This window comes from Epinephelus fuscoguttatus, linkage group LG4, assembly GCF_011397635.1.
Source record: "Epinephelus fuscoguttatus linkage group LG4, E.fuscoguttatus.final_Chr_v1".
Classification (NCBI taxonomy): Eukaryota; Metazoa; Chordata; class Actinopteri; order Perciformes; family Serranidae; genus Epinephelus; species Epinephelus fuscoguttatus.
This window is the reverse complement of record NC_064755.1, coordinates 38028380-38042088: the sequence shown is the minus strand read 5'-3', so window position 1 is coordinate 38042088 and position 13709 is coordinate 38028380. Positions and strand designations below refer to the sequence as shown.

The following is a 13709-nucleotide window of genomic DNA, read 5'->3' as shown; positions in this document are numbered from 1 at the left end:
ATTTTGAGTCCACCTACACCATCCTGCTCCTGTAAATATGCACCACAGAACCAAATGATCACTCAAAATAGTCCTCAACAAAAACACTATTTACTCCAGAGAGAGTAATGTTGATGACAAGAAATACAAGCAAGGCCCAGCAAATTATTTAAACTTTAAAGATGAAAACATACAGTATATTCATGATTAAGGTTTATGTGTTCAATAGGAACAAAATCGGTTTGGGGATGAGAGCCAGGGAAGCCAGGAAGTATTTAGAGGTGTACTCACTGTTGTTTTGGGTCCTTTTTTGGGATTTTTTGACAGTAACATGAACAGAAAAAACAATATTGCCATGCTGTCAGGACATTGTGCCATTATGTTCCACTCTGGAGCGACCGCTGAGTCAAGCGTGTAAAATTTGTCATACCACTCTGGTCCAGTCCAGTCCGGCTCTTAATATCAAACAAGTTTGACTTGACACCAGCCTAACCCTAATTGACCTATGGCTAAGCCACGCCCCCCTCCACTCACTCGGACAAAGTATCAACATTCAATGACCGGCGCTATGGCAGGTGTCACAGTACACGGCATTTCGCAGGAGGCAATTGATTATTTTTGGGGACATAACGATCAGATGTCGATGAAAAGCTTAAATTACAAGCCAAAATTACCGCAGCTCGTTGCCGTTGCCATCAAAGACAAGAAGTTAAAGTGCCACTGAAGTTAAGGTTTTTGGCTCAGAATATGAGAAAAGGATAACGGCCTTTTTACCATCTTTACCAAGAGTGTCTCTCCGTTAGTTTGGTGCTACAGTATTTACACTGAATCATTCAGCATAATGTTTGCCAACCTTTGTTATCTCTGCCATTACAGATAAGTTAATGAAGCTAAGCTCCAGAAGTTAACGTTAGCTTAACTAGAGCCCTTTGGACAACAGCTAACAATGATGTACGATCACCAAAGTACAAAACTAGAACAAAATAGGCTAATGAACTCCCAGCAAACAAGGTGACATGATGAACAACGCAGCTAGGAGCTAACGTTAGGCTAACTTTAGCTAACGTTAGCTAGAGGTGTTAAAGATAACTTTATATTTCTTTCCAGCAAAGTGACAATATGTTGCCTCAAACACAATGTTGACTTACCTTAGAACAGATGTAGACATCATTGTTAATCTTATTCACGTTGAGTTGATGTTGTGGTCTAACGTTACCACACAACTTTATCCAAAGGAGACACTTTTCTCGGTTGAGATGTGGTTTAAAGTGTAAAAAATACACCTCGTCGCCCAGCCTCTCAGGATACCTTGTGTCAGAGTTGCATGTACCCCATGCACACCGTTTGACCATTTTTAAACTTCATAAAACTGAACAAAACTGACTTTCTGTAATGCATTTCAATGGACGTCCCGGCAGAGAATGTCTGAGTGTATGGGAATGGCTATACGCACTGTGCGTTTGAGGGCGGGACTCATCGGTCAATTTAGGCTACAGTGGTCAGGAATTGACGGATGATTATAGCCTGACCAACACTGGTTGGTTTTTAGGTTAATTAAGATATTGATAGTTGGGAGTTTAAAGAAAAACATTACCATTTGTCAGCCAATAGTCATTTTTCATAAACACGTTGCATAAACCAACAATCTTGATACGGATACTTTAGATTTCCTTTTTTATGTGACCAGGATGTATGTAGATGTAAACAGAGAACTAAAAAACCCAACTTAAAAGGCCATAATTTAAAAAAGTGTTTTACGCTTGTAGGAGGTGGAAAGTTGGTGTATTAAAAAATTGGAAACTAAGTGCAATGGAAACTGATTCAGTGAATAAATGATGACGTACAGTCATTGAATAGGTCACTTCAAGCCATCTTTGTCTTCCCTGGATGGCTTTTAATGTGCTTATGTCTGCTCACAGGGCCGTTACCTGAACTCTTTAAAGAGCACAGAGTGTAATATTAGTTGTTCGAAACACTATTTCCTTGTCAAGTGTGCTCTCCAATATTTTGCATCCATTGTTTTCTTTGTTTGAGATTTTACCGGCTCTTATTATTTCATCATGTCATTGTTATTTGCACATCCAGATGCAGGTGCGTTGGAAAATATCACTTGAGTCTTTGAACAGAAAATCCAGCACACTGCTCTTGCTTAGCTTCACAATTTATTAGTAACACTAACTTTTCTGTCCCCCTGAACACTCAGGTCAGACACTCTTGATAAAGGTCCACGAGGACCGAAACGTTTGCATCGTGTCATTGCTGCCTCTTATTCTGCAGTGGCATCTGGCAGGAGAATTAGCACTACCTGCTGTTTGTCTTGATGAACCAACTCCTAATATTACTGTAACAGTAGTGGATGGAAAAGTGCTGTTGCCAGTTTTCTGAAAATTTGGCTAAAATTTGTGCTATATTTGGATGGAGACCCGACTACTGTCATGATGACAGTGGATTCTTGTAATTGTGGACACAGAATCTATATTTATATCAAAATGAATGCTTGTTTTGAGGGTAAATCTAGTTGTTTTACCTCTACACTGTTGGTATTTTCAGTGCTGCCCTGTCAAGTCAGCAATTTGCAACGCTTTTGGGACACAGTGTGGTATGATAAGGGATTTACTAGTAGGAAAAATTGCTTAAGAGTCCAGTCTTCAGTGGTGTCTCAGTTCCCATCTCCTCCGTTTGTCAAATGAAATCATTTTTACATTTCACTTTTTCAATATTCTCCACATCCCTCAGCACAACATAATATTTCCTCTGCAGTCATGCTGACAGAACTGGTTTTCAGGGGTGAGTGATGGAGCTTGGACACGACCCTCCGCCGATTAGCAACAAGACAAACCTTTCAAGTGTGCTCAGTGCGACACAAAACTTAAACTAATCAGATCATACAATAGATAAGCTGTTCTACATTGAGTGGTTCTTTTGTGTGCTGATTTTCAGATAGAGCACAGTGGATCCAGAAAACGTGCCGGGCTGTTGAAAATGTAACGCAGGGGCTCCAGATGCCATTGTGGGGCGTGAGAGCGGAAAGAGTTACACTTAAATTGGGCAGTGTGTGCATTCAGATCTGTCCAAGCACTCACACTTGGGTTAGGGTGTAAGAAGCAGCCTGGGCATGTCCACACACATAACAAGATGTTGAAGGATGTACAACACATTCTGAAGTCCTTTACTTCAACACTACAACCTTATAGGCTGAGAGGCTCCTGTCTCAACCTGTGCTCTACACATGCACTGCAACAGCATGAACAGTTTTGAAATAGTGTCCCACCAGTGTGGTTTGTGCATGAAAAAAATAACTGAAATGTCCATTAAAATATCTTTTTAACGTCCCATTTTAAATGTGCATTACTGCAGGAGTGGACGATGACTTTATGAGCTCAGCAACACAAACACAAAGACTTTTATATGAACATAAAAATACTTATACTGTACACGCAGGACATTCCTGATGCTTCATATTTTCTTCTCCCACACTGCCCTGAGGCAAGGTGGTTACACACACACAGGCACAAACACACACTTGTCAAGCTGAACCACTACAGTGTTTATGCCACCCTGATTATCAGCTCAGCTCCTCCATTATACTGATGATTTGAAAGTTATTTAAAAACTAGAATTAGATAGATTGTAAAAAAGTACTTACCTAATATCGGACAGGTTCGTCAGCTCATTACTCCCCCTTTCCATCTTCAGCCTGACATTGCGTCCACACACAACAGCTCCACAAAGTATTACCCTGACTCTAACATCATTTTAAGTCCCTAATGATGCCTAACTGTGCCAACATACCTGTGTCGCCGGGCTTTTAAGAGTGGAGCGGAGCAAAGTAAAAACAAACTAGGTCATTCTTGTCGATGGTGCTCATCATTGTTGTTGTTAGTCCTGATTAGTTGTGGTGCGCCACCTTGACAACAGTGTTAGTCCTGCCCGTGATGCTGATTTGTATTTGGTTGTTGTTATTTACCTGAGAAACCGCTGTTTCACGTCAGACGAATCAGTCCACTCAAAGTCAGTGGTGTGGGTGGATCCAAAGGCCTGGACCTGAAACTGTGCAAACATGTCACGGTTTTACCATTAGCAAGATTAGCTTTCGGACGTTGTATGGGTCATGTTTTATCTTTTGTTCTGATTGACGCCACTCTGATCCACCTGTGCCTCAACACTATTAGTTGATTAGATTTTATGTTCATGCCAAATATTTGCCTTGTCCCACATGGGATTTCAAGACACCATTAAGCATTCATTCATTTTTCAGGGTGGCATGATGGTGCAGTGGCTATCATTGACGCCTCACAGCAAGGGGGGCCCTTCTTTGCAGAGTTTGCATGTTCTCCCTGTGTCAACGTGGGTTTCCTCCAGGTGCTCCAGCTTCCTCCCACAGTCCAAAGACATGCAGGTTAACTGGTGACTCTAAATTGTCCGTAGGTGTGAATGTGAGTGTGAATGGTTGTCTGTCTCTATGTGTTAGCCCTGTGATAGTCTGGTGACCTGTCCAGGGTGTACCCTGCCTCTCACCCAGTGTCAGCCGAGATAGGCTCCAGGCCCCCATGACCCCCAACAGGATGAACGGTTATGGAAAATGAATGAATGAATGAATGAATGGATATCTACCAGCAACACATATCCAAAAGCAAAAATGCCTTAAACAACATAATATCTACTTGTTTATACTTTAAAACACCATATTTATGTTGAAATAAATTGTTGTAAGCTTGAAGTTTATCTTGATGGAGGAATTTCTTCCTCATTGTTTTCTGTAAGTAATTGGCAAATTTCTATGTTTCACATGTGAACAACCAACTACACTTTTGTGCATCATCCACATCTACAAAAATACATTTCAGTTATTTATCTTACTAACCAAAGTGTTGCTCACTGCCTAAGTGCAGAAGTGTAATTATATGCTTAACACATCAAAACTGCACCAAAATCAGTGTAGCCTAATAATAATAATAATAATAAAAATAATAATAATGACTTTATTAAGGACACAGAGAAAGGTCCACAGCGTAGCACATAAAAACAGTCATCTATGTACAAAAATATGATATAAAAATTTCAATATGTATGTACAAAAAACAAGCAATACACAACACTACATTATGCAAGTTCATATAAAAAGATAAAATGCAATAAACTGTATCTACAAACACGCTTGAGAGCCAGTGGCCCGATTTTGAATTTGTATAAACGTATTCATCTGTAAAAGAAACTAAAATGATGGGGGCTAAAAATACAGTAGCTGCTGTGCATAGTGAGGTAGAAGTACACCCTTTAGTTTAGGAGCAAATTGATGCTCCTAGTGTGCAAATTAGTGCAAGTAAGTGGATTAAATTGATTATTACACCTTTAACCAGAGGAGAGAGCACAGCTAGCATTAAGCCCTGCATACTGTTGAAGCTCAGTGGCACATTTTTGCAACACTAGTTTAAAATACAACGGCTGTACTGAAAGAAATCTTCAGTATCGTTTGTTCTTGTAGAGAATATATTAACCAAGGACACAGTGTGACAGAAGCAGTCGTGAGGCTCCCTGTACAGTCCAGCTGTGCAGTTCTGTTCAAGCGAGATGTCTGTAGACTTTGGCAGCCATTAGCGGTCTCTGGAGGGGGGCAGATTGGCATGGCACAGAGCCTGAGTGAAAGAATGAATTAATACAGTATCAGGAATACAGTCTGTATCAGCGAGTTACTCTCTGGATCCCTGCGATGATTTGCATCTTTAACAAATGTATCATCTCACCTTTACACGAAGAATGCAATGCTGTGTGCTTGAAGTTAATGACCTGAGTTCACTGTTTTGTTTCGGTGTTCAAAGATAGCCTCCTGTTTGTTTTCCACTTGCTCAGCAGTAATGCTTTCTCCACCTCCACCTGTTTTTCAGTGCAATTTAAGGTGGCATGATGCACAGTATGTCTCAGGGTGGATCGATGATACAAAACATACACCCACATACGAGTCAAGTCTTGCTTTGTTTGGTATGTTTCCCTCCCTTGATTGTGTCCAAGCTGTTATTTATTTTCTGCCCGTCTCTCTCTCCTCTTCTCTTTCTCTGAATTTCTCCGCGTGTCTCTGTTTTGATCCGACTGGTCTCTCTGCTCGTTCTCTTTCTGCCTTTCCGCCTCTCTATTTTTCTGTCTCTGCTTGTGTTTGTCTGCCTGTCTCTCTCCCTCCGTTACCTGTCTCTTTCTTTTTCTGCAAGTCTCTTACCTGTCTCTCTACATCATTCTGTCTCTGTTTCTGCATGCATATTCTTCTGTCTGCCTCTTTCTGTTTATGTCTCTTGGGTTTCTGGTTTCATCTGATTATGCTTCTATATCTGACTTCCTATTTCTTTTTTTTTCTGCCCACCTTTCTGACACGGTTTCCTGGTTTCCTCTTCATCTCTTTCGTTCTGTTTTCTGTCTCCTCACCCACTCGAGTCGTCTTTATTCTGCCACCGTCCTTCCTCTGCCTGTCTGTCTTTTAGGCTGTGGCGTCTTTGCTATCTTAATGTTTTTGCTGCTCGGCTTGGGTCCAGGAAGTTATGGGAGGCTAAGTGTTCGTACAGCCAATGGCAAGATGAGCCTTATAAAAGCGCTGAGCTTATAGACATGATGTATGACACCCTACGTGACTGCTTTAGTAAAGAAGCAGCAGCAACCCACTGCAAGGACACAGTGCTCTGCTGCGTGTGTGTGTGTGTGTGTGTGTCAGTTGTAAAACAGCAATGAAATCTCAATGCCAAGTTATCTGCCGTCCTTCGCTGCTGCATTGGAAGAACCGTCGCCGGTGTGTGTATGTGTATTTGTGTGTATGTGTTTTGGCCTTGCCACCAACATTAACACTTCGTGTCCTGGATTCCCCCACCCCATCCCCCCTCCCCCTTCCTCCTCCCTCTGCAGTTGCCATGGCAACACACCAAGAGGCACCATCATGTGTCTGAGCCTGTGACCGCAATTTTATAACAGCTCACAAGCGCTGGCTTTGTGTGTTTATATTTTCTTCTCCGTCTTTATTTAGTGTTTGATCATGTTGTCTGCACTGTGAGGTGACGCTGAATAGGAAGTGTTTGTCGAGCTCTTTCAGGCTCACGTTGTCTAATTGAAGTCGTACAGAGGCGTCATTGAAAAGACCAGCTGTCTTAAGGTGAAGATTGAGTCATGATGATAAGAAAATGTCAGACTGATTAAAGATGTCATCCTTTTTGCTAGCACTGTTTGATATGAGAGCTGCCGTGTATTCTCACCTCCATGTTGTTTTACAGTAGTTCATATATGACAGGATTGTTGACATCTGACAAAAACAAAATGACATGTGCACTGTACAGTCACAGTTAATGTGAACACATGTGGCATTAGTACTGTACATGCACACTCTTGGTACTGCACGTGCAGTGTACAGTGGTAGAGTTTAGTGCTCAGTAATCCAAAGCAAGGGTTCCTGACTTACTTTGCCCACAATCCCTTGAAATGAGTGTCTTCAGCTTGCACGTGTCGAGGAGAAGGTCAAGCAAAGGGCGATTTTCCCTGCTTTATATGATTGATTTTCAGTGGCTGTAAGAGTTAAGCATATGCAGAAGTTTGCAAGAACATAAGCAAAGGTTAGAAGAAGGTTTGAAAACTAATGTAATTTTACATAAATGTTTTCACTGACCCCACAGATGGAGCTTGCACAACCCAATCTCCAGATTGGGTTTCTGCAAACTATGGATATGTTACATTCATACATTATTTTGAGTCGTTAAAACTTTTAAAACGTTAAAACATTTCTTAACAACACAGTGGTTAATGTGTGGTTATGTTTATACACAAAATTGACCTAGTTATGATTAAGAAAAGATCTTGTTTTGGCTTAAAACACCCACATTCAGTGACTGAAACACTGCTGGGAAAGTGCGCAATGTGTCGGTGCAACACACCCACGTTTGGTGCCAAAAACGCTGCTTGGAATCGCCATGATGTGTCAGTGAAAAACACCCAGGTATGGGGTGTAAAGCAGCACTGGGAAATGCCAGGAATTTTCCCCAAAAAATAATCAACAACACTGTGGTTAATGTGTGGTTATGTTTAGGCACAAAAACGACTTGAATATGGTTTGGAAAATACCATGTTTTGGCTTAAAACACCCACATTTGGTGGCTCAAAGGCCACTGGGAAATTTCCCAATGGGTTGGTGTAACACACCCACGTTTGGTGCCAAAATTGCCACATGGAAACATTGATAAGTGTCAGTGTATGGGGGCACTGGGAAACACCACAAAGTGTCCCCAAAAAACATAAATGGTATTGTTTGTTGGTCTCAGGCAGTGCTTTGCAGCTTCACAACCATCTTGTCCAGGTGTCACACTATCCACCATCCCCTCCTCCTCATCCCGATGACAAAATCAGCTCATATACTACATCACTTTAGAAACATTGACACGTATCAGTGGTTTGCAGAAACATAATGCAGATATTTTCTTCTGGCAAATGGACTGGCTTGCGACCTCCTGGAGAGTTCTGACCTTCATATTGTGGAGCCATTGCACTAAAGGACCAGAAATAGTAATGAACAGTGGACTGATTAGACCATAATAGATTACATGCATGAAGTCTGGTAGTCTTAGCAAAACAAATCTGAAAAGCACCATTCTTCACAGTGTCCCGACAGCACAGAGGCAGGTTGGTGTAGAAGTTTGCTCGGAACAGCCCAAAATGAAAACGTTACAGGCACGTTCCCAAACCCTCCACAAATAGCCACGTGTGCCGTGGCAGCGTCCTAAAGCAAAACGCTGAACCCCCTGCCTGATCAATCATTGTACGTCGCCCTGGATAAATGCTCAGAAAGTAGCCAGGCCTGGAGAACAAGACAGCCTGTGCTCTGCAGCCTATTTTATGTTTTCTCTCTCTTGGGCTCAGTTCCATTTTAGACGAGCAAAAGGAAGTGGAACAAGGCTGTTAACTGAGAGGACTGACCATGGAGATGAACCCTGAATGGCAAACTTTGTTTTATAAGGTCTCATCTATCTGATATTTTACTCTATTATCATTACATAAATGTAGTATAATGTACCTGATACTTTTTTCTAAGATTGAAAAGAAGTTTTTTTTGCTGTTTGATTTTGGATTGTATCCATTTTTTCCGGTGATTCATGTCTGAGGTGTTGGGTGGGTGTTGATCAGCTCGACCTGACTGTCTGTAAGCTACAAACAAATCAGTTATATTTTGGACTGGGCGCTAATTCAGTATTATGGTCACTCCAGTGAACTGTGTTATAATAAATATATCTCATATGAAGATGTCTTCGTTTATGATCCTCATCCCTCATCAAAACAAGTTGAATCTTAAGGGAGCTGTTTTTTTATCACATGATTTTGATGAATGATCCTTTGGTTATTGTTTTACCACAGTATTATTGTTGTCTGCCTCAACTATGCCCAGACATGATCATGGAGATATCCCTTGTGTTTTGCTCTGTTGTCGATCTGATTTAGCTTTTCATTTAGTTTAATTTTACAACAACCTTAGGAAATGCAGGAATAGCATCCACTGTGTTTTGGCTTGGCTCTACAGACGTAATTGTAGTTGTAACAAGTTACTCAAAGATGTATTATACTTGACCGGCGCTATGGCAGGTGTCACAGTACACGGCATTTTGCAGGAGGCAATTGATGATTTTTGGGGACAGAACGATCAGATGTCATTGAGAAGTAACCAAAAGGGCCTAAACTACGCATTGGAGGGATATATTCATCATTTTATTGTTGAGAAGGTCGATGAAAAGCTTAAATTACAAGCCAAAATTTACAGGTCACAGTGTACGCTTGTGAACCGCATCTTGTTGCCGTCACCATCAAAGACAACAAGTTAAAGTGCCACTGAAGTTAAGGTTTTTGGCTCAGAATATGAGAAAAGGATAACGGCCTTTTTACCATCTTTACCAAGAGTGTCTCTCCGTTAGTTTGGTGCTACAGTATTTACACTGAATCATTCAGCATAACGTTTGCCAACCTTTGTTATCTCTGCCATTACAGATAAGTTAATGAAGCTAAGCTCCAGAAGTTAACGTTAGCTTAACTAGAGCCCTTTGGACAACAGCTAACAATGATGTTCGATCACCAAAGGACAAAACTAGAACAAAATAGGCTAATGAACTCCCAGCAAACAAGGTGACATGATGAACAACGCAGCTAGGAGCTAACATTAGGCTAACTTTAGCTAACGTTAGCTAGAGATGTTAAAGATAACTTTATATTTCTTTCCAGCAAAGTGACAATATGTTGCCTCAAACACAATGTTGACTTACCTTAAAACAGATGTAGACATCATTGTTAATCTTATTCACGTTGAGTTGATGTTGTGGTCTAACGTTACCACACAGCTTTATCCAAAGGAGACACTTTTCTCGGTTGAGATGTGGTTTAAAGTGTAAAAAATACACCTGGTCGCCCAGCCTCTCAGGATACCTTGTGTCAGAGTTGCATGTACCCCATGCACACTGTTTGACCATTTTTAAACTTCAAATCTCTGAAAAAGCTCATAAAACTGAACAAAACTGACTTCCTGTAATGCATTTCAATGGACGTCCAGGCAGAGAATGTCCGAGTGTATGGGAATGGCTATACGCACTGTGATTGGCTCATTGCGTTTGAGGGCGGGACTTAGCCATAGGTCAATTATTTTGACTGGTTAAAGGATTTTAGTTACCAGAGAAATAAGCTGAGCAAATGTTAGCAGCAGCTTTCCTTCAGCCCCTGCCGGGTAGAGCGGCATTGGAGAAATGCTGATTTTTATCGTGAAACTGTTTTATTCAGTGTTTTCATTGACTAAATCACTGGGCCTGTTTGTTGGAGAGGAGGAGACATCTTTATAAAATTTGGCTCCAAGTAAAAACCTACTGATGGCGTATACTGATTTTGTTTTTTAAATAATATATTTATTTTTATTACAACACAGAACAAAGCAGCTCGGACATGACACGACAAATAAAATGAGTAGTTTACAAAAAACAAGAAAATAAGAGAATAAAAAATAAATAAGTAAGAAATAGTGGGCGTTACATCCATCTCCAACCTTAATTACCTTCTACAACCACACAAAGGCAGCAACAAACAAACAAACAAACAAATTTTATAATTTTATATTACTTTATTTATAAAAGGCCTCTGCTGAGGAGTGAAGCATACATGAGATATAGCCATTGGGCGCACACTGCATTATCAGATTGTGCCATGACTTTTTTGTTGGAGCAGCATCCTTGGTCCAAAAGAGAATATTTTCGTTGGCTCACATACTGATTTTTAAGGTGCAACTGCTTTATAAAGTGTTTTTACTGGCTTCTAATCACCTGGTTTGTTTGTTTTGGAGATGAAGAGACCTCTGTGAATACCTCATCTCCCAGTAAAACCCTCCTGAATGATGAACACTGAAAGAATTCTAGCTAGTAGAAACTGCTGTGGTAACGGCATAGCTCCAGAGACTCCTAATGGCATAACATTACACATTATACGTATATGCATTGCATTATTTAGACGTGAATCATTGATTTAATTGTGCCAAAAACAACTCTGCACCAACTTAAAACTAATGCATATTTATCTGAGAATGTTCTGCAGGTAGGCTCAGTCCTCTACATGCAGAAAATGCTTGAATAAATATCACTTAACTGGTTTTATTGGTGTTTTGACCAGAATTTAACTGGTTTAGGTTGTACATTGTTCACATGACCTTACTGTATTGCAGTCAAAAAGAGTTCCTGGTGTTGTGACGTCTTTCTTCTTCCTTGACTTTCTGTTGATTAAATAAGAGCTTCTGCAGTTGCCACCTCTTTTCTTTATTTGTTCAGCAACACTGACTATTGATGGTCATGCCAATTTTTCTTATTCAAATATCAAACGTCACTTCCTGTGATTTTGTGTCTCTGCATGAAAGACCTGTCTGACACAATGTGTTCACAGAAGCAAATGTAAAAGCGTTCATGAACTCAATCCCGAATGAATCACTGTTGAATGATGCCAGTTAGCAACAAGTTATTATTTAGATATTAGTCATCTGCACTTAAAGCCCAGTCTACAGTTGCACTCGCTGAGTCACCACTAAATAGAAGATCGTCAGGCTGGGAGGTGGGTTTCCAGTAAGAATTTACCTGATGGGTTACCTAACTTCCATCCCACTGTTTGTGTTCGCAGGCCTGAGACCCAGCAGAAAGCCCCGGTGAGTGCCCCTCCTCCCCCGCCGCCCCCTCCGCCTCCCCCCGAGCCGGCAGGGCCCCCAGAGCCGGAGGAGGAGATCCTGGGCTCCGACGATGAGGAGCAGGAGGACCCCGCGGACTACTGCAAAGGTTGCAGACAGACCCACACATACTGAAGTCATCTGTCCCAGCCCATTACTTCCACTCTCTACATCTGTCCAACACAGCTCAACAATGTCTGCCCTGTCTCCTCTCTCTGCTTATGTCTGTAATTCTTCCCCTCATTTCTCCCTGCATCCTGACGGGATTTGCAGCAGCATCGTTGTAGCCATCAGTGTGAAACGCTCGGTAGTTTCAAGGTTGTCTGGTTGTTGCCAGGAAGGAGTGGCAGTCTAGTTTCCTGCAGTGGCTCGGGATGCCAAAACCTGTGCTGTCTGCGAAGTGGTTCATTTTTATTACACAGCTCTGTTTCAAAATGCTGCACCCATTCTGTAAACACTGCAGAGCGCCACACTTCACCGATCATTTGATGTCTGTGGGAACAAAAGAGTGCTGCTTGCTTTAAATTTTATTTTGCTGTTTCCATTCCAAATAAGCCGTAATACATTGTGACGTTTTGGAGGAAAACTCTTGATTTCTATGAGGCTGTTTTGGAAGAAGCACGGCCAAGCTGTCAAATCTCACTTCAGTAAGATCAAAGACTGAAAGAAAAGAGAAGATACAACATCTCTGTTATGTGTTCTGACGTCTTTTCATTGACTTTCTGTTAAAAACAATCTTCCTTACGAAGCCCTTCATCTATTTTATTTATTTCATAACATTTCAAGAACTTAAAAAACCCCTATAATGCACCTTGTTAGCCTTTTAGGAGAGGTGCGTATGTAGTATTTTTTTTAAAGATATTTCTTGTACATGGGGCGCCTGCTCTATCCACTAAGCCACCGATGCCCCACGTATATAGTATATAAATATGATTATCATGAGCTGTAGTAGTAGCAGTAGTAGTATTGTTTGTTGTAGATTTGTGCGTACATATTTTGGCCAGTGTGTGTCTGCGCTGTTTTACTTAAAATCACCCAATTCACCAAGTTTGTGTTGAATTAAATACACCTACAATTGTAACCCTGGCAGGCTAGACTTCTCTCTCAGCCAGCTGGTAGTGTCATTGTTGCAACAACAAAGAGGATTTTGATGTCTCATTGAAGTAAACACACTCCAGGTTGAAGCATCACAAACAATTACTGAATTATTATTTGTTTCAACTCTTTTGTACACGAGCCCAAAATGCCCAGAAAACGACTCACAGATAATAAAATGGTTATTGTTCTCGACATCATGACCCTGCTCTCTCCTGAGAGGTAACATTTTGAAGTTTACGTTCATCAAGTCAGTTACTTTAACTGCCATTGAACCAAATTTACTATGCACATACATAGGTAAAGGTAGGGCTGCACTATTAGTCGAAATATTATTGAAATTGCAGTATGGCCAAATGCAAGATCCAAATTTCAGGAGCTGTAATTTTTCGATGAAGGTAAAATGTGTCACAACATACCGTATAAATAAAGCCTTGTGGTG

General features: G+C 41.0%; 1 protein-coding gene and 1 long non-coding RNA gene across 6 annotated transcripts in view; one reads left to right on the top strand and one right to left on the bottom strand.

Moving 5' to 3' along the window:
* Positions 1-13709, top strand: part of srpk2 (SRSF protein kinase 2) — a 119331-nt gene that overhangs the window by 71742 nt on the left and 33880 nt on the right. For all 5 annotated transcript variants that reach the window (XM_049574351.1, XM_049574354.1, XM_049574350.1 and 2 more), the window contains one exon: positions 12130-12281. In XM_049574351.1, the coding sequence (XP_049430308.1) occupies positions 12130-12281 (152 nt within the window). The remainder of the gene's footprint in view (positions 1-12129; positions 12282-13709) is intronic.
* LOC125887500 (uncharacterized) lies at positions 1150-10462 on the bottom strand. Its single transcript, XR_007449172.1, has 2 exons — positions 10383-10462; positions 1150-1262 (listed from the first exon to the last, which is right to left on the bottom strand). It is a non-coding gene; the product is annotated as an uncharacterized LOC125887500 (long non-coding RNA).